Source organism: Poecilia mexicana, unplaced genomic scaffold (assembly GCF_051168715.1).
Source record: "Poecilia mexicana isolate PSO_F unplaced genomic scaffold, ASM5116871v1 scaffold_2, whole genome shotgun sequence".
Classification (NCBI taxonomy): Eukaryota; Metazoa; Chordata; class Actinopteri; order Cyprinodontiformes; family Poeciliidae; genus Poecilia; species Poecilia mexicana.
Genome location: NW_028263371.1, coordinates 34,722,472 through 34,743,871, shown reverse-complemented (window position 1 = coordinate 34,743,871; position 21,400 = coordinate 34,722,472). Strand labels below are relative to the sequence as shown.

Here is a 21,400-nt window from a genome sequence, read left to right as displayed (position 1 = left end):
TGACTTGCATAAGGTAATGGGAAAAGCAATAAAATTTAGTTGGGTTCACATTTACCCCTCATGCCCTTATAAGATTCAGTAGAAGCAGACGTAATGCCACTTCCTTATCAATACTATCTGTCCATTAAAATCCCAATAAGATTCTGACCATTGAAGCACCAGGGTGAAGGCAGCACAGTCTGCACAGGCAAATTACACAGTTGGGTGATCATATTACACCGTAACTGACTTTAGCAGATGGGAGAAGCATTTATGAAACATATTATAGTGAAGGCACACACTGAAATCCCCCCTCATATAATCACTCACGCTCTACATGACCGATGTTGCAGATTTACTTTCTGGTCCAGAACTCGCTGAGATTTTAATTGTGGTACCAGTTAAATGATTAAATCCTACACAGCAGAGCACACGGGCACAGCTGGGGCATTTGGCAAACACCCACACTAAACAGCTGTGGTAAATACCATGAGTGGGCTGTCCAAGCAGCATTTCCATCCTGGATGCCATTCTTTCTTAACTTGACATTACTCCAAATCGCACAACTTTCCAATGTGTAAGAATCGCTGTTTGACCTGTTTTATCAGCTGCCATATATTTAAACTGGGGTAGCATTAACCTCTACTGGCTTGTTTGCCAGCATGCCATTGAATCTGCAGTGTAGCGAGGGATTTACTGAAAAAGTGAAAAAGCCTGACTATAGACCACCCTGCTGGAGGGTGAAAACTGCTCACCAATGACTACCATTGGTTTTAGCTGTCAAGTTGTCATCAAAACATGTTAAATATTACATTTACACGTGATCTATTAAAGACAAATGGACTCTGTTCCTTGCTACTAATTTTCAGCACTACAACTAAATAACAAGTTCAGGAAAAGTTTTATTAAAAAAAACTGCAAGGAAAAGGGAAGTAGGTCAGTTATGCTAGCTTGACTTTGCTAATGTTAGCATGTAGATTTTGTGTTTAGTTTAAGTGAAAAAAAAACAGATCATTAATACAGCAGGTGTTAAATTAGTTAATTAACCACTGTATATCACAGAATTTATATCAAACCTGAAAACATAACACTGTAACAAACTGATTGTTTCATTGTTTTTTAGATGTTAACATTTGGTGTAAACATCTATATCTTCAAGTTTCATTTTGTTAAGGGAATTGTTTAACCGCAGCAGCATGGCAATGGATGGCAAGTAAAACGATTGTCTTTTTACCCTCCAGCAAATTTACTTTTGTAAACAATAACATGTAATAAGAGAAAAGGTTTGTTTGCTGAGATAAGTGGAAGAGAAAATTGAATGAGTAACCAGTGGGATTAATTTAACCAGTCCAACACAATTTTAACCAAAAAAACATTGGCTTTTTTTTCTAAGAAATGATCTGTCTACAAGGAGGTGAAGTTGAAAGTTTGAAGGTATCCCTCCATTATTCTGTCTACATCCATAAAGAAATCACATTTTCATTACAAATGTATGTGAGACATTTTGATTTTCCACTAATTTTTTTAAAAAAATACACAATTTTGCAGTTTTGGTGTCTCAATAAAATAAGAACCACAATTAAAATCACACAGTCATTAAAAATATGCCACCACATCATCCTCCTACTGCTTCCTGTTGTCTTCTTCATCTTTTCCATCAGTAATAATATCCGGTTATTGTTCACATGACTTCTTTGATGTGAAAAAAGTATTTCCATTAAATTTTTGCAAAGTACTCTAATTTTGATACAAAGAGTCACCTCATCTTTGTGCAAAAGCTTTGTTTAGAAAAACATGGTTTATTTTTCAAAATTGCCTTTGCAAAAGAATCAATGGAAATGTAGCTGATGGTTTTACCACTGTCAGTAACGGTTTGATTTAGGATCCAAGTGCAGGAAACTGGAGGCAGCAGGTTTGGCGCAAATGACTTTAACAATAAAGAAGAAAAAAACTCTTAGGGTAAGATCAAGGACAATCAGTGGATAACAATGAAGTTTGCCAAGTTAATGGTCACATAATTCCCCTGTGAAAGAATAATCCTATCCCTGACAAATTTTCAAAAAGTCCAGCAAAGTGGATGAAGCAAGAGACACTGAGGGGCACGGCCAAGTGTCAGGATAAGCAAAGTGGGGTGGGGCTGTGGTGAAAGAATGAAAGAAGCACTTTTGTTGACTTATAAAATTAGATTTTTTTTTCTTTTGGACACTTTAATGGCAGCTGAAGTTCAAGTGTTAAAGCAGGGGTTTCTTTATGGAGCCTTTCAGTCCAGGTTGTCATTAAACTGGCTTCTTTGTGATCCAGCTCTTCCTTCATCTTCTAGTAGTTGATAAACCTGAGCCTCTGTGTTTCCTGTTCGTTTCAACCAATCTTCTTTCTTGTGAGTATGACAGCTTTGGTAGATGGTAGTTCCAACAAAAGAGTAATTGTAAACAAAAAAACATATTTGGTTTTGAAATATAGTATCATTAGGATTGTGTGAATGTGCAATCTCAACCCCACTGGAAGTTTGTGAACTATGCTCAAAAGTTTCTTCTGTGGCAAAAAGCAGACATTTCTTTTACCCTACATAGTTTGATAAGAAAAGTGCTCATCATCATCATCATCATCATCATTAAGATCTTTTTTGTGTTCTTGAAAATTACATTAAATGAAATCAAAAAGTCAAAATTGCTAGTTGTAGAAAATGACTGTTGGCAGTCACTGCTGCCAATGGTGTCACAACCTAGGATTAGAGGTTAACTACTTTTTCACAGAATCAGGTTTGGACATATATTTTTTTTCTCTTAATAAAGAAAACTTTAATGGGAGTTTCTTTGTCTTATATTAACATTTACTTGATGATCTGAAATATTCAGCTGCAACAAAAAAACCAAGACCTGTAAAGAGTACATAACTTTTTTATAGCATAATTGAAAAGAAAATCTACTCCTCCTTTATATCAGCCATTCATTAATGTGTACATATGACTTTTACCTATTAAGATTCTTTTACCTAATACCAAAGATTCACCTCCATACTCCTTAGTCTGAACTTTGGAACTTCTCTTCCTTGTTGGAAGTAAACTGAACCTTGAGGACAGCTAATTTTGGACTGAGTATTTTAAACCTTGTGGAGGAGCTGTCCTCTGTTCTGGTATCATCTTTCTCATTGTGACAGCCTGTAGCACAGTTAGTGGAAGTTACACAAATCTGATTTTATATATATATATATATATATATATATATATATATATATATATATATATATATATATATATATATATATATATATATATATATATATATATATATATATATATAAATAAATAAATGTCCCTTCAAGTTTGCAGCGGGTTTCCTAGAAAATGAAATGTAGGCAAGAACATTTCATTTCTATTTTTCATTCTATAACTGACTTCAACATTGCTTTGCAATTTTTCTGGCAGTTACAGAGTCTAAGCTTGGAGGAAATTTTCCCAGAATATTCACTCCAGAGACAACCATGTAACACTTCAAAGATAAGCAACTAAGTTAACTTGACTTTTAATCTGTCTGTAAATTTGAATTGAAATGCGTTTCTTTGTTTGTAAACTGACTTTAAACATGATTTATTGTGGATTGGAGCTGCGTAAATAAAATGAAATTATTTTAATTGATATGCATGCTTTGTAGCCAGTGGGAGGAACCTGAAGTATCCACAGAGTACTAAAGCGTACTGTGTCAATGTTAATTCTATGCTGAAAGAACATAATTAGTTTGAACCAAAGACCTTCTTGCTGCAAGGACATATAACATTATCTATATGACTATAAATCTATCCAGATACAATAAAATTGATCTTGTGCTGCATACAACAAACCTCTGAGGTTCCCAGACAGCCTGAATACAAAGAGATCAAATAGAAACTGATTTTCCATGGTTAAAAGTGCTAACGATGGCCTGCAACAGTCTCTCACATTACCCTCAGTCAAGTTTGAAAACTGCAAAAAGATGAAATCTTCCCAAGTATTTTGGTCTTGTTTCTTGTGCAAATATATTTATATATTTGAAACAAGACAATAACTTAAATTACTTTTCAGCAAGATACAGGAGCTTGTTTCAGGTCAGTAATTCATTAATACTGATGAGAAAATTTCTAGTTCCACTGGTAAATTATTTCACTTACAAGACATTTTTCCAATGTTATTAGAAAAATAATCTGCCAGTGAAACTAGTTCTTTTTCACCGATATTATTACTGAATTAAAACAAGCTCCTACATCTTCCTGAAAGTAAGTTAGTTTCAAGTATACTAATGCATTTGAAATAGAAACTAAGCCAAAAATAGTTGGGAATATTTTTTGGTGTTAAACTGATGTTTGTTTCAACTTAAAAATGCACCTGCAGAAGCAGTCATTTAGAAAGAAAATCAGGATAAAGAGGCTGAGCTTACGTAGCTGTCCTCATTAGAGACACATCACCCTCCAATGGTACAGAGTCAAAGAAAAGAAGAATGAAAAGAAATCACTTATAAAAGGTTATATAATAATAATAATATAATAAGTGTTCTCAAATAATTAACATTTCTGTTTCCAAGTAGATTCACATAAAAAGTAAAACATACTTAGGGAAATGTGCTACGACAAAAATTTAGCACACCATATATTGCTCATAAAATCTTGATATTTTTATCCAACTTGGTTGGTTTACCTATCCCACTTGTAAATTCTCCAGGTATCTCATTGTTCTGTGACGATCTTTTTATTTTATTTAAAAAGACATATATATCATTTTATATGGGTGCTGGTGCCCATCTCCTGCTAACGTTCCAGGAGAGACGTGGGATTCACCCTGGACAGCTCGCCAGTCTGCCGCAAGGCAACACAGAGACAGACGGGACAAACAACCATGCGCGTGCACACACACACACACGCACACACACCTAGGGAGAATTTGGAGAGACCAATTAACTGTCTGTCTTTCTGTCTATCTAATCTATAATTGCTTCTTTGTGTCCTTTGGAGTTCCTGTGCTGATTAATTTTTTTTGCGAAGTGATAAAAACTGGTAGCTCTTAAATTGCTACAAAATAAAGCTGTATTTCCTTCAGCCCACTGGCTGCAATGTTGAACCTTGAGATGCCAGGAGACCTAAACTCTGAACATCATGGAGTCATCCCAGTTTTGCATGTCTGGCATATAACCATTCATTTTAGCTTTTAAACTGGTTCTATTGATCCTGTGTCCAGACAGAGGGATAATCAGCAGCCCAGCATCATGATCTGTTTGTTCTGAAGATCCTGCAGCTTCATCTTCATCTTCCTCCTCACCCTGACAGGAGGAACCACAGAGCTCTGTTAGGTTAAAGCTCATCTTCTGGAGTTGGGATGTTTTTCCTCCAACAGGTTCCAGAGGAATCACCTCAAACCAGATGTTGGACTGGATTTTATTTCACTGTCATTTGTGAATGTTAGAGCCTCATTTTCAGCAGTGGAGCTATGAAGGTTGAAAAAGGTTCTTATTTTGGAGAAAGTCTCATCAACATCAATATTTCCACTAAATAAGAAGCAAAAAAAATAGTTTGATAGAGGAAAAGCCTCTCAGACTCTGAGCTCAAAGCAAGATGCCAGAGAGCATCAAACTATTTTTTTCTAAATATTAATTTAATTTCACATAATTATCGTGGTAGAAGCCATTTGTTTGTTAAGTATTTAATGAAAGATTTTTACCGTGTTTGATGTTTGTTGTGAATGAGGTATAGTCACAAACAAACGAGGTAATTAGTCCAAGTTAGTCTTTTGCTGAACGTTCAAAAACTACAGCGGCTGTGATGCGCCACAGCAAAGGGAAACAAAGGTAAAATTGTCCGTCTCTCTTTGTCATGACAACTTCCTGCGCTCCGCAAGCCGAGCCGAGCAGAGATTACTTAAAAACTTAACATTCAGTCCGTTACGATATTAGGTTTTCAGGCTTGATATTTATTTTGCGATTATTAAGCGTTCCCCTGAACACCGCGGTGATTGATTAGTTAATTTTAAAAACCTGCTCTGCTAGTTATTTTGGTAATGGCACAGAATTGTGCAACACCTTTTTGAAACAATAATTATTGAGATTATTATTTTTGTTGGGTCATTCATTTGAACACTTTTTTATTTTTATTTTAGATTTGTTGTTCTTTAATAAAGTTATGAACGTTTTAAGCGAGCCAGAGGAGGACCTGCTGGTCTCAGCGTCCTGACGGCGTTCAGTTTGTCACCCAAAGCCGAGATCGACTCAAAACTTTCCGCGTGAAGCTAATAATAATAATAATAATAATAATAATAATAATAATAATAATAATAATAGTTGAGGATTTTGACCTCTGTTGCTGGATTTTCTAAACTGATCACTATAGGGCTTCGGCTGGTCATCAGGGTATTTAAATGGTTTACTGAAGAATTACTGAAGAACAGTGCAAATAAATTGAAGCAGTTTCTGAAAATACAATAATAATAGATTCAAATTACTATTTAAAAATTAACATCAGTGAGCAAACAAATCTTAGGGGGCGTTTACACGACAACGATCCAACAAAAACGGAAGTTTTGTTCCGTTTATGTCGGATCGTTTACACAAAAACGAAAATAACTTTGCAGTTTTTTCCCCAAACTAACCGACTGAGTTGAGTAAAGCTGTTGGATGCAGGTAATGATAGCTAAAAGATGACTGGCTAATATCAATACAGCACGTTAAGCTTGTTAACAAGTAGCCTGTATGCTATTGATGTTGTTGTCTATGTTCAGCTACATAGACTCATTTTGCCCCCCAAAATAAGTCGATGCCCCCCCCTGTTAAACTCGTCTGGAGCCGGGGCTGGTCCGTAGTTCTCTAGATAAGAGGCTGAACAAGCAGCCGTGTATTTTGCCACCTGGGCGGTGCGGAGGGTGAAGAGACGCTGAGGGAACCGTATCTGATGGGGAAACAGTAACACCAGTATTGTGAGTAGTTTGGTCTTCTTCTGTGGATTGTAGGAAGCAGCTATGTTTTGAGTCATACTATGCATGAGCTGGGGATTCTCTGGAAGAAAAGAAACGTTTTCTCGGTTTACATGACAACGGAAAACGGTACGTTTCAGAAACATCGCACTCTGGAACCCGTTTTCAATCTGTGCCGTTGTCAGAGAAAACATTCGGTGGTTTCGTGTAAATGCGCACTACAAACGCAACAAAACTCTTCCGTTTTCCCCCGAAATCGTTGTCGTGTAAACGGGGCCTTAAATATCAGCATTAATTCCTTTCTAAAGCACTGTTTAAATTTGAATGATGCAGAACAGCACCTGGAATCAGTCTATTTCCAACTGCCCAAATCTCAAGACCAACAGCCAAATACAAAGATAGCTTCAACACTAAATCCCAACCAAATTGAGAGCAAAACAGACATTCAAAACTATAGAAACACACTTGTGACCAAGAAGAGTTATCAGAAGTGACAACCAACACCCACCCATTCATGACACATGACTAACACCACAACTTACATCGTCAATGACTGCGGCACCAGTCTCAACAGTAAAGAGCAAACAGATCAAATGAACGTCAAATAGAAGAAATAAACGGAACAAAACTCCTTCAAATAAAAGGAACCACTTCAAAATAAAAGCATAGACATGAGTCATTGAAGTACTTGAAGAATTAATAACAATAATAACAATAGTAGTAGTAGGGCTGCACAGTGGAGCTGTTGCCTTGCAGCAAGAAGGTTCTGGGTTTGATTCCCAGCCCCGGTCTTTCTGCATGGAGTTTGTATGTTCTCCCTGTGCATGCGTGGGTTTTCTCCGGGTACTCCGGTTTCCTCCCACAGTCCAAAAACATGACTGTTAGGTGAATTGTTCTGTCCAAATTGTGTGTGAATTGTGAATGTGTGTGTGCATGGTTGTTTGTCCTGGCCAGGGTGACCCCGCCTCTTGCCCGGAACGTTAGCTGGAGATGGGCACCAGCAACCCTCCCGACCTCACTAGGGACAAGGGTGTAAAGAAAATTGATGGATAATAATAATAAATACATTTATTTATTTTATTATTATTGGGGCCTTGCAACAGAGTTTCGCTTAATATGTAAATATTAAACTGAATGACAATAAAGTCTGTATATCTGTCTGTCTTTTTTATAGTTTCTAATTTAGTATGATCTACAAATGCAAAAAGGTTCCGCTAAACACACAGGTCAGGTACAATTGAGTAGTTGAGCCAATAAAGGTTGGCTTAAGAGGAAGTTTTGGAATACACAGAAATAAATTCAGAAATCTGATATTTTGAGCATGACACTAAACCTGCCTATTGTTGCTAAGCAAGCCCTCCTAACATCTGATTGGCCAATAGTCAGAGACATCTTGCTCATTATTGGCTACTTTTTTGTCAACATTTGGAGTTTTTTGTGCTCTGTGTAAAGCTATTTAAACAATGACAGAAAACAGCGGACGTTTACCAGTTTAATGTCGGCCGTTCTTGTATTTTGTTTTTAGGCAATAGACCCAAGGCTTTCAGTCGTAATGATTTGAGTTCAAATTTTCGTACGAACTACTGATTTTATAAGGAATTACCGTAAATAAGTTGCTGACTGTGATTTATCAAATCAAAATGCAAATGTTGACATTATTTTGGAAGTATTGACCGGAAGTTAAGCAGCGGCTGTTCACCAAATTGACGTGGATACAAGGGAGAGGCGCAGGGTGAGGTCTGTTGTAGTCGAGAAAATAATGGAGGAAATGAGGGAAGTTAAATGAGTGAAGCTTGTGATTTCATACCGGTTAAAAGCTTTATCCTACCGCTTTGACAGCTTCCTGTTGAGCTGCGGGCCTTCAAGTCTTCCTGATGTGTTAGCTGTTAGCTTCATGCCGCTACACCTGTGTCCGGCCAGCCGGCTTCTTTGTCTCACTTCATTATCATGCTCTGTTTGTCTGCCTGAACTGCACTACTTTGACTTGCTGCTTCCACAGGGACAAGTCTATCCTAATAGAGCCGAACAAATCAGCATGGAGTGAGACCTCTTTCCTTCTACAATGCATTATATCCACGTTGGATGCGTCCCGTTCACTATCATTACTTCATACAAATAGACGAGCTTGTCTTACAAATGGCAGCCCTGAGATCTAAAGCTACATCCAGCGGGGACAGCTCCCTGAGGGATGGGAAGAGCAGCGCGGGCTGTCCCGCAGAAGCAGCAGCGAACAGTCGGATATACAGCTTGGATGAGCTGGAGACCATGGCCACTGTGGGTAAGTTTACATGTAGACACAACAGGGGGAGGAAGGGCACGGAAATCCCACTCTGGAGAAGTTATTTTATTTAAAAGGGCAGTAAAATTCCACTTAGACGATATCAATTGGCATTGTTACAATGCCAAGTTGCAATTGGTATTGGAGGAAAAATGCGAATTTAGGCATTTTTCCTCCAATGCCTAAATTGGAGGAAAAATGTATTCAAACGATACATTTTGATTCAGAATTCTGGTAGAAATAAATTGAAAAACGTGCAATTATTTTTAAGATATTGCCATGAAACTTTCACTAAATGTTTTGCTAGTGTTACACCTGCCCGCTATTTGCATCCAAAGACACATCACCTTTCTCCCAATGCATGAAATTAAATTGGATTAAAATTGTGCTGTTTTAGGTCAGTTAGGATTACCAAAATGATACAGAAGTTTACATTCATCAAATCAGTATTTGGTAGAATAAATCTTTAAATTTTATTTTGGGATTCCTTCCATGAGCTTCTCACAATAGTTTTCTAGAATTTTGGCCCATTCCTCTTGATGGAACTGGTGGAACTGAGTCATGTCTTCCTCCTTGCTCATACACTTTTTCATCTCTTTTTCCCTTTTTCTTCTTAATATTAACATTATCTTTATGTCCAAACAGTTTAATTTTAGTTGATCACAGGATTTATCTTCAAAACTGTTACTATCAATTTGTAAATGGCTGTTTATGTTGCTTTTGGAGAAATGGCCTCTTGTTCCCTGAGCAGCCTTTAGCCTATATGTTGGTAAAGGACTTGTTTCACTGCAAATAACACCGTTATCTTACAAGTTTCTGTAGCATCTTAACAAAATCTGGAGCTTTTGTTAAGGAGTTAAATCGCTCATGTCCCACCAGAACCTGTGTCCATCATTTTTATAGAGAACCACAATTCCTGGTCCTGGGAATTCAGAATGCTCAAAAATCTATTTTAGTCTGCTTATATTTTTGTAAAATTAGAATTGGAATAATTACTTGATATTAGTTTTGTTTAAGAAAGGGCCAGTCATCTAAGCACAGCTAATTCTGGTAATTTAAGTTACAGAACTTAAACCTATTTTTGCTTAAATATAAACCAATGGAATTTGACTCAGTAAGGAACTTTATAAAATAATTGTATTTGCTTACACAGATGCAAATTGAAAGATTTGCATCTGTAATGAGTGGGCATTCCCATGCTGTTAATGGCTGCAGATAACTGGACAGATGAATGTGGAATGTTCACATGCCAGGACATTTCAGGTGGTCTTTCCAAAAATTTTAGCAGACTTAAACTTGAAAAGTTTAGTCTGATTTAATTTCAGAAAAAAGGCATTTTTAAAAAGTTTATGTAACTGTCAGGGATTGTGTTTCTGTAATCTGGATTCATGTTCATGTTTTACCTCTCAGGAATAGGAAGTACAAGATGCACAATGAAAAAAACTGCAGAAACTGGTGACCTTTGTACCATGAAACTTTGGCTGTTTCAGTCAGAAGTTCTATATTTCAGACCTACATAGTGGGATTTAACCTTCGAAGTTGGAGTGGGTCTGAAAATTGGACTAATCTGACCTTTAAAAGCTGCGTTTGAGACATAATTAACAGACTGGAACAGGAAGAGGTTTAAATGCATTTACATTTAAAATGTAGCTGCATACCATGTTTGCAGTACATATTTTTTCACAATTTGATTCTTATTAAATAGATTAAGTTAAAACAGCTTTCTGAATGCAGAAACAGCTTTCAGTATTTACTGAACATGAAACATAATAATCAAAATAAATCTGGCAAATCCTCATCCTGCAACCCATATCTAAGTAGATTTGTTGATAACACCTCATCCTTGATATATTATCCATGTCTATTATATCAGAAGTGAGAAGCGTCCTTGTCTTATATCTGCTCCTTTATCAATGTCGCCTGGTTCCATCTGACCTACTTGGTTTTTTTCTTGTTTTCTTTTCGTACATTTGTCTGGATAAACCTTGAAGCTGGCCGAGGTTGTTTGGGAGTAATCTGTGTAATACGTCCTCCGATCTGTTGTCTAAAATGCTGCTGTGGAGCCACAGTAGGCTTTCTGTGAGAGCAGAGGGACAGATGGTAGAGTTCTGTTGTGGAAAGGTTTAACAAAACTTGTTTCTTTCTACAGCCTAAGCTGCAGTATGTCTGCTGTAGTAATTTCTCTCTGAAGGACTGATAAACTTTAATTTTGTACGGAATACTCCACATTGAACTAGAAACATTTAAAACACAACCAAAAACAAGAAAAAAAACAAACAAAAAAAAAAACAACTGAAACCATAAATAAAAGTTTCTGAAAACATAATTGCCCTTCAAAAAAAAAGCTAATTTCACATTAGAAATTCTGACTTAAAGGTTAAAATACACCGAATAAAAAGACACAAATGACTTTCTTTCTCACTATCTGAAGGGTTGTCAGTTAGAATTATCAAAATTATTTCTATTTTCTAAACACCACAGTAATGGAAGAAAGAATATGTCAGATTTATTTTTTGTCTTCAGTATCAGAAGTGTACATACAGAATGATTGTCTCTTTAAACAATGAGGGAAACCTATTGTTTAATAGCTACTGCAGGTATTAAACAATTACTTCTGACACATCAGAGACACACATGTGGATGTATTTTAAGGTTTCACCTGGAAGACACTGCCTTCTTGTTTGACACAAAGGGGAAAGTCAGAAGACATCAGGAAGAGAAATGTGAAAATGAATGGGGAAGAATTTCAGCAAAAACATTGTGAGAAGCCTGCAGAAGGAAATCCAAAAGGCCAGACCCAAGTCAAAGGAAATGCTTTGCAATACTAAGGAAATGTAGGTAAACCTCTGATGTTGAAGATATTATAAAGATATTTCTGACATATTATTTCTTTCTTTGTTGTGTCATTTTGCAATTAGAAATAATTGACCTAATGACCTGACCTAATACATGATTTAACTTCAGACAATGAGAAAAAAATGAATTTTTATTTGGCGTATGTAAACTTCTGGTTTCAACAGTATTTACCTGCAAACAGCTGATGTAGGAAATCTAACACACACATAGTCATACACACACATATAAATCCCATGTTACAGTTCCAGCATTTATATATTCCTGCATTATGAAGCCCCATTAAAGGATTTTTTAGAACTTCAGGTTCATTAAATACATTTTAATATGAGACAGAAAAAACACAAGGAAACAGATTTAAAGAAAAAAAGCAATAATTTAATCTATTAGGGGGAAAAATTATCCAAAACAACCAATGAAAAAGTAATCCCTCCCTAAACTAGACATCATTCTGTACTATGGATCATGTTCTTGCTATAGAACTCAGCTGTGTTTGATCTTAACGCAACAAACTGATTTCTGGACATTTGCCTTTCAGGATTATTTTGATTCAACCTAATTGAAATAGGGGAACATTTAAATTATACATGACTGCAGACGTTGAGGACTGTAAGAGCGGAAATACTATTTAAGGAATGTTTTTGTGGACATTAATGTCACTGTGGACATTACTGATTCAGACAAATGCTAGAATTATTCAGACTCCACTATCTTCAGATATGAAGACGATCCATTTTGACCACAAAGATCATAGTATCAAAGGAATACCTCCAGCCATGTTTTAGGTCACACTTTAGGAATAGTTTTAGTTTTTCAAACACCACTGCTAACTCACAGAGGTGTTTACATAGTTTACTGAACAAGCCATCCAGGTAATCCTGGGAACTTTAAGTCTCAGGAATGCATGAAATGCATATCAATAAGCCTTTTTCAAAAGTGAAAACATATGGTTAGGTCTCTGAATTCGTTGGCTTTAAAATGAAACTAGGTTTTGAAGGCCTAGCATACTGTGTGTTCATTAGTTGACAGCATGTTCAGACTTGCCTTTGGTGAGTGCTTATTGCTTGACTCAGTTCAGTAATTACAGCTTTGCTTTCCAGAGAATCCAGAAGAACTTGGCATGTGAAAACTTTTTCTGACTCATTATCATAACTGTAAGAGTGATCTGGTAATAATTGAGCTGTGACTCGCTCTATGTTTGCTATTGCACAATTTAAACAAGGAATAATAAGATTGATAAGATTTCATGAAATGTACAAGGTCAGATTTCTTCAACAAAGAAAAACAATACACAGTTCTACCAATTTCGGAACAAAGAGATTAGAAATTGATTTCCAGAGTGTATTTGCAATCTGTAATCTGGCTTTTTATGTCACTGTTCTAGTATTGGCGTCTTCCTCTCTGACTGGCCTTTCAGCCTCTGTTGCTACCTGACATATCTCTTCGGATATGGACACTCTGAACTCTCAAGCTGTTATTAGATCAGCTTCTATCTGAATCCATCTTACAAAACCAAAACCTCATCATCTGGGCTTCCCAAATTGTTTAAAGGAAAAGTAATCTTAGTTAATGAAAACTTTCTTCAATTTGAAGAAAGTTTTTCTGGAGCGACATAAGAGTTTGGAAGGTATATAATTTAAAGTGTATTAAGGCAAAATAGTCTGATGAATTATTTTTTTTGTTGTCACATTAAAAGTCCAAAAATAATTGTGATAAAACTTTAAATCCAAATCTGTCACATTTCTTCCGGGGACTTATATAAACAATCAAGAACCTGAAAATTCATGTGTCTGGTTATACAATGACCTTTATTCTCAAAGGAAAATAGCTGAAGCTGCACTGTGACTCTTATGCAGACAGATCATAAAAAGGCTATGGAGTTATGATACCACTGAGTAATAACACAACATCCCCCCAAGCCTTTAGTGTCACTACAAATGGTAATATTCTGCAGGTACATTTAACATTGTAATTTATGATCTCAGCCTGGAAAACTCTCTCCATATATGCATCAAACTACTTGGGCCACAAAACCTGAGCCTAGTACGTAATAGGAAGATGTGCAGCAGCAAGCAACATCCACCCTGTGCTTATGATCCTCTAAAAATTAATTATCCAAAGTATTTTGTGTGATGAGGAGGATTTGCTGCCTAAAACTGAATAAAGCTCTTTATTTGAACACTGTTGGTAAATTCTCATGGAGATCAGGACATTGCTTTATTTATTCAGACTGGGATGACTGGATTTCTATAACATCACTTACACACTGATGGTATTCATGGATACCATCAGTATCATTCCTGCTGGCACCTTGGAGAAGCTACAGAAATGCACAACTTAGTGGAAGACAAATCTGATTTTTATGAGGAAACAAAACCAAAGTGGACAACAAAACATGAAACATGTGAAAGACTATGCTTTGCTTAGAGGAGACTGAAACTCAACTGCTTCACGCAAAATGAGCACATCATGGTAATGGCAGCATCAGGGAAAAGTCTGAGTTGATGGGAAAATGGCTGGAGCCAAATCCAGGACAGTCCTGGAAGGAATCCAATTGGAGGTTGTAAAGGTGGAGGTTCACATTTCAGCAAGGCAACAGCCCTAAACATACAGCCAGAGATACAATAATCATAGCATTTTCACGTGTTAGAGTGGCCTGGTCAAAGCCTGGTTCATAACCCTAAATCCAACTGAGAATATTTGGCAAAATTTCAAAACAGATTTTCACAAATGTCCATCATCCAATCTCACTGAACAAAGACCGTTTAAGACACTAGCAGCTGTAACTACAATGAAATTGGTTCTCCAAAGTATTGACTCATGCCAATATGCACTCTTTGTGTCGGGATTACATGAAGTCCCAATTAAATCCATTAAAGTGTATGGTTGAAATGTCTCAAAAACATACAAAAATTTCAAGAGTGTACATGCCGTTGCAAGGCAAGGCAGAAGTCCATGGACTTGTCATTTTAAGATTTTGTCACCATGGTAGCCTAGTAGGGCTGAAACGATTCCTCGAGTGATTCAAGTATTAAAATTCCTCGAGGAAAATTTGCCTGCCTCGAAGCTTCGTTAAATTATACTATTTATACAGGTGAGCGGATATTAACACTGCGGGCGGCTGCGCATTAGATGATTAACGCAAGTGTAGCTTTATTTAATTTCACATCATCCCGGTCGCAACAAATGGGTGGCAGAGCTCATCGTGGCGGCACGTAGCTGGTAGGTGAGTGTCTGTGTGCAACGAACTAAGAAGTCAAATCCCGTCGCTAACATGAACACAAAAGCTATAAATGTCTGGCCAAGGTGAGAGTTCATCTGTTAAACCAGGGTGTCAAACTCAATTTCACAGAGGGCCACTTCAGCATATTGGCCACCCTCAACGGGCCACATTGACGGTACAAATCAGGAGTGCCCAGCTGCAGTCCTTCAGACTGCAACTTTTAGATGCATCCCTGCTAAAATATACCTCAGACAAAAGGTTGACTTCCCTCATTAGTGTCACCCTGCAACCTAGGATGGCTGAGGGTAATGTATTAGATGATCTTCCCTCGACGTGTGATGCTGTGGTATGAGAAAGACGAGACACACACGTTGAGCTTCCTTCACATTCAACCGGAAGATTTATTCTTCTTGTGTGTTATAAACGCTCTTCATATACAACATACTTCAGGTAGAGAACCATTAACTTCATTACATCAGAAATTACTGTAATATATCTTGAAACCAAACAACATTCTTTTAACATGCTCCATTTAGCATTATGAATTCTATCAAATTGCAAAATTAATTCACAAATAACTTTCACTTCACTAAACCATATTAATTTCGTAGTTAGTGCTTTAAATTCAAGACCTTGTCCTCTTTTCTGAGACCTTTTGTATTTATCTATCAAAATAAAATATATAAAATATATTTTAACATTTAAGCATTTTAGCTTTTAACAATGTCCATTGTTTCAGTAGAACAATATTTTACATCTTGCATACACAACTATTCTCTCAATATCAAACTGAAAAAGGCGTAATGCTCCTTTAATACTATGCCTCGGTACTCGGTTTCACACGAGGATATAGTTTATCTGGTTTTTCAACAAACCCATGAAAAATATCATGGGTTTGATATGATATCATGATATCAAACTGACATCTTCAAACAACAGTGTTGAAAAATGTCAGTGGTTTTAGTGAAACTTAATACAGCACTGAAAGGCAGCCGTGTATACGTTTCCCAACTGTTGCTAAAGCTGCTGCTAGCTGGTTTACTCTCTGATCGGAGGCTAGTTAAATACATTTGGAGAATGGTAAATTGACAATGACTAATAACGGCTAACACTTAAATGCTGTTTTATTAAAGTTGATACAGAAAGTGAACCTTTTAACATTACAGCACTAACAGACAGCGGTGTATATATTTTCCCAACTGTTGCTAAAGCTGCTGCTAGCTGGTTTACTCTCCGATCGGAGGCTGTTTATTTTATACACAGAGAATGGTGAATTGACAATGAGTAATAACGGCTATCTAACACTTAAATGCTAAATAGCTCCCCTCACAGGATCGAGCCGCACGTTTTGATGTATATATTGTGAAGGGGGCACGCAGTGGTACGAGCCGCATTAACAGTACCAGGAAGAGGCAGTTATTTTGAGGTGTAGAACAATAGGTGCCTGCCATGCGTTGCATAGGGAGAGCAGTGACTCCCCTATGCAAGTCTCTGCTCTCCATATGCATTGCTATGGCAGGCCCCAACTAGTTTGGGCTGAACTAGGAGAAGTGATCTCAAAGTCCAGTCCTCAATGGCCAGTGTCCTGCAACTTTTAGATTTCTCTTTGCTTCAGCACACCTGGCTCCAATATTACTAGCTCATTAGAAGAGCTGTGTAGAGCGTGACTGCATGTTATTGAGGCAGTTTCACTTTAACTAAAGCGGGTTGGACAAGGGAGTCATCTAAAGTTGGAGGAATCTGGCCCTTGAGGAAAGCAGTTTGAGGCCACTGCTATCCAGGTTCATATCTCTTAAGGCACCTTCTCTCTGAAGAGGCTTTTAGATGAGGAAGTGGCTGTGATTTCTAACCTCACAAAGAGGATGCCGGTACTTCATGTTTTCCTTTCTGTCATCCATCACATTGTTAACCTTGTTAAACACACTTTCCGATGTGAACTGGTTTGTTGCTATGCATGACATGGGTATGTAGGGTTAGCTAGTACACTTCACTGCTCTCCATTAGAGAGAAGAGCTCCTCTCCACTGTACCTCTTTTGGTGAATCTAGTATTGGGTTCCTTTGGTATCGTTCCACCCGTAGAGTTTCTTTCACCTACCTACATGTCCACAGAAACTGTGCATCATGTCTACTACAAATGTCAGCCAAAGAAGAACAGTGTCCTTTCATTCCTAAAAGCTGTCATATTAAGGATTCACTTAAGTGCAGCTTTAGACTGCTGATGTTGTTGCTGTGGCAACAGTAGACCTGAGACAAAGGTTGATTGTTAGTATAGAAGAAGAAGACAGGCAGCATATTTGGGATTGAGTGTAGCTGTTATGTCGCATGTTGTCGTCCGCCGCTAATGCTTCCCTTGGTGCTTATCAGCTCCACAGGATCGAAATGCCAGATGCCTCTCTCCATCTTTGGAAGGAAAACAACAAGAAGCAGAGGCCGAGGCGAGGCAGCACAAATTGCAGTGATTGTACTTTGGGAGGACACTTGTTTCTGTGCCTGCTGAATGTGCAGCCATTACTGCCCACTCTCCCTGCTTCACCATTTCACGGTGACCTGACACCACTCAGTCTGCTCACTCCCGCTGTCTGAAAACGCTATCTTCTATTGTCTTCCCCGTCCCTACTGACACATGAATGTTATTTCTTATTACAAGAACAACAGCAACCCTGCAGAGCACATTTAGCATCGGTGAAGGCTGAGCTCGGAGTTACATCCTCATATTTAGTGTTACTTCTTCTTTTTCTCCTATGATAGGTGTTCAAAACTTGATGTCAGCATCATCTGTGATACTATTATTGTCCCCACTTCGTACGAAACAATGAAAGGCTATATTACTGAGATGTACACCAAGAGCAGGGTGCCATCAGTCTATAAGTAATATAGACAGAGATTACAGTGAAATGGTGCCCTGCAGGCAGATTGTGTCTGCATTCATAAAGAAGCTGTTTATCATTTCAGCAGAGAATGGATGATTCCTTAATCTTCACAGTGACATCACAAAGAAGAACAACACTCAACTATGTTCTGTGTTAAACATTAACACAATCACTGGCAAATGCTTAAGATACATTCACCTTGTACTAGATCTGAGTACTGGGACTGACATGTAGGGACAGATAATAGAGACTTAATATTTTCATACCATATAGGGCATTATTTATTTCAAAAATGATAAAAGTGACAATATAAAGGATTATATTGGTCCATCCATTTTCTATTATTGCTTGTAAAGTGAAAAAAAACATTTGATTGTATTATTTTTAAGTACTACTTTTTCTTTTTGATGAATAATTTATGAAATTATAGCTAAATATACCAAGATTCAGTGAAATGAGGTCTTTCATCTATAATTCCAACTTCACCAAGAACCTTTTGGCATTTAGGACCAAAAGGTTCAGCTTCAGTCTCATGTTTGCGGTTTTCCTCTTTGCTCTTTTTATTTTGTAGCACTATTTATACTGAGCTGAAATCACTCATGTAAGTGCATTCTTATTTGCTGAGCCATTTGGTTTCGTTGGGAGTATTGGAGTATCAGAAACAAAACAATTTTTTTGTCTTCCACACTTTTCAGATTTTTCTTTTTGCTGTACTGTTTCACCAGATCCCATATTGGATCTGGCGAGGAAAGGAACCATTTTAAATATTCCTTTGTTCCCACCCCCTTCAAAATTTAGAATCTAATTTTTAAGTAGGTGGTACACTGAGACATGGAAGGTGTATAATAACTTGTTTTGTTGTTTTAAACTGCTGTGTATGTAGTCTAGGTTGTTTACTTTTTTCTTTTAGCTGTTTATATGCATGTTGTGTGTATTTATTGTCTATTTCTGCAGCTGCTCCTATGCACTCATATCCCGACGTCCCCTAGGGGGCAATAAAGTCCATTTTTTTCTATTCTATTCTGTAAAGCTCCAATGTAATAATCTTCTCTCCCTCTCTACCTCAGGAACTGGGACTTTTGGTCGAGTCTTCCTTGTCAAGGACAAGAAAAGCAAGGCCTTCTTTGCACTAAAACAGATGAAGATTTCTGACGTGATCCGGCTGAAGCAGGAGCAGCACGTCCACAACGAGAAGGAGGTGCTGACAGAAATCAGCCACCCTTTTCTCATCAGGCTGTGAGTCCACTCCCAGCACATCACATCTCAGGCAAACTGCTTCATGAACAAAGCAGCAGCTGGAGTACAGTCCGATGGGACACATAATGAAGAATTCTAAAACATTTTTGCACCAATACAAAATCAGCTGCGATCATAACTATTGATACACCAATCCACTTTTTAAATGTATGATACAGATATGAGGTTCAGTGTCGGCCGACACCACTTCAATATTTTTATTTGATGTGATGTATTTTTTTAAAGTCAGATATAAATGTACAGGGCTACACATTTATCTACCTCTGCACCAGTACAGTACACTTAAATACATTAATCGCTTCACAAGCTAACAAAGTAGAAACAACACAACTTTAATTTGTTCAGTCAGTGCAATTAGGAGTATAACAGCCAATATCAATTAAATAATAAAGAAACTGACTGAAACTGCCTACCTTGGTCAAACATGAAAACATAAACCAACACACTTTTTTTCAAATGGCTCAGAAAGTGCAGTTAGAAATTCTAAATGTAATGTAAAATAAATAAATAATAAAATCATGATGTCAGACAGAATACGAAGCATAGAATTAGACTGAATAGATTTGCCCTTATGGATGGGGCACATTGTCATGATACCCCATCTAGACTGTTTTCAGTTATCGGGACTAATACAGTTATTAATATCAGGTCGCTGCATCTCTGGTCAGAACATGGGCAATTTTCACTGCAGATGACAGATTATGTCCTTATGAACAAATTTATTTGGTGTTCTGTGTTACCTGGTGCTAAGATGACTTGTCTGCATCAGACATGACAGTTTGTCAGAAGTTTTTTTTCTTTTTTCTTTTAGGAGTTGAGTTAACATTTGGTTAGGTCATTTTATACTGCATAGAGTTGAGAGCTGTTATCTATTTCCTCCTCCACAGTTGGGTGTAACCCTCTGATCTAATCTGATTTCATCTCTCATCAGACAGCACTTTACCCCCTAACTGCATAATCAGCCTTGACATTTTCCGACAGCTTCTGGACTCACCATGACGATCGCTTCCTCTACATGCTGATGGACTACGTCCCAGGTGGAGAGCTCTTCAGCTACCTACGCAGTCGCGGGCGATTCAGCAATGCCACAGGCCTCTTCTACACCTCTGAGATTGTATGCGCCATTGAGTACCTTCACTCCAAAGAAATAGTCTACAGAGACCTGAAGCCTGAGAACATCCTGCTGGACAGTGAGGGACATATCCGCCTTACTGACTTTGGCTTTGCTAAGAAGCTATCTGATAGGTAAGAGACATAAAGAATCCATATACGTATAAAATAATAAAGAATGTCATCAGCAGGTGGTGATCTTTGGTTTGGAAGAAGGTCTCATGTGATGGGTTATCTGGGTAAATTATCTTATTTTTCACTCCTCCTGATGATATTCTTATATGAAAATCTTTACAGAACAGTAAGCTAAGGTCAACCTGCTTCCTCTGTGTTTCAATAGGACTTACTAAAAGTTCTATTAAAACACAACATTCAGTCATTCTCTCTCTCACACACACACACACACCTTTGCATACTGATGGTGGCATGCCACTGGATTGTAGCTCCAACTCCGGGGCAAACTCCTACCACCGTCACCATCAAAATATCTCAATAATCTGAGAGGTAGTCAGTGACTTTCCAGTTGATCCTCATGCAGTTTTGATACGTTTGAAACCTGGTTTTAATATTTCATAGGTCTGGGTGAGAAAACAAAAAATTAAGTTATGAAAAATCATAACATCTAAATATCTGACTTTGTTTCAGTTGTTGACTATTTTGGTTTTTGAATTGGATTCTAAACCAGACAGGGGCATTTCATTGCTTTTATGATCTCTCGATTCCTTATATTTCAGTTTTTTAAATACACAAGCTTTTTGACTTGGGTTTGGTTCGGCCATACATGTTCTTTTTTTTTTTTTTTTTTTTTTATTAAAGGCATATTAATGCATATTAATGTTTACACTGGGTGAGTGAGGAGGCTGGGAAACACAGCTGGCTTATTAGTGAAAACCCTGATTTG

The 21,400-nt window shown here is 37.4% G+C and overlaps 1 protein-coding gene across 2 annotated transcripts in view; it reads left to right on the top strand.

Annotated features, from left to right (window-relative positions):
- The first annotated feature begins 6,853 nt into the window (after positions 1-6,853).
- prkx (protein kinase X-linked) overlaps positions 6,854-21,400 on the top strand; it is a 36,398-nt gene continuing 21,851 nt past the window's right edge. Inside the window, exons 1-4 of one of the 2 annotated variants that reach the window (XM_088015094.1) lie at positions 6,854-6,910; positions 8,907-9,185; positions 19,200-19,368; positions 20,371-20,634. In XM_088015094.1, the coding sequence (XP_087871220.1) occupies positions 8,990-9,185; positions 19,200-19,368; positions 20,371-20,634 (629 nt within the window). In that variant the 5' untranslated portion in view covers positions 6,854-6,910; positions 8,907-8,989. Of the gene's footprint in view, positions 6,911-8,476; positions 9,186-19,199; positions 19,369-20,370; positions 20,635-21,400 lie in introns of those variants that run through there. The other variant, XM_088015093.1, reaches the window with a different exon arrangement.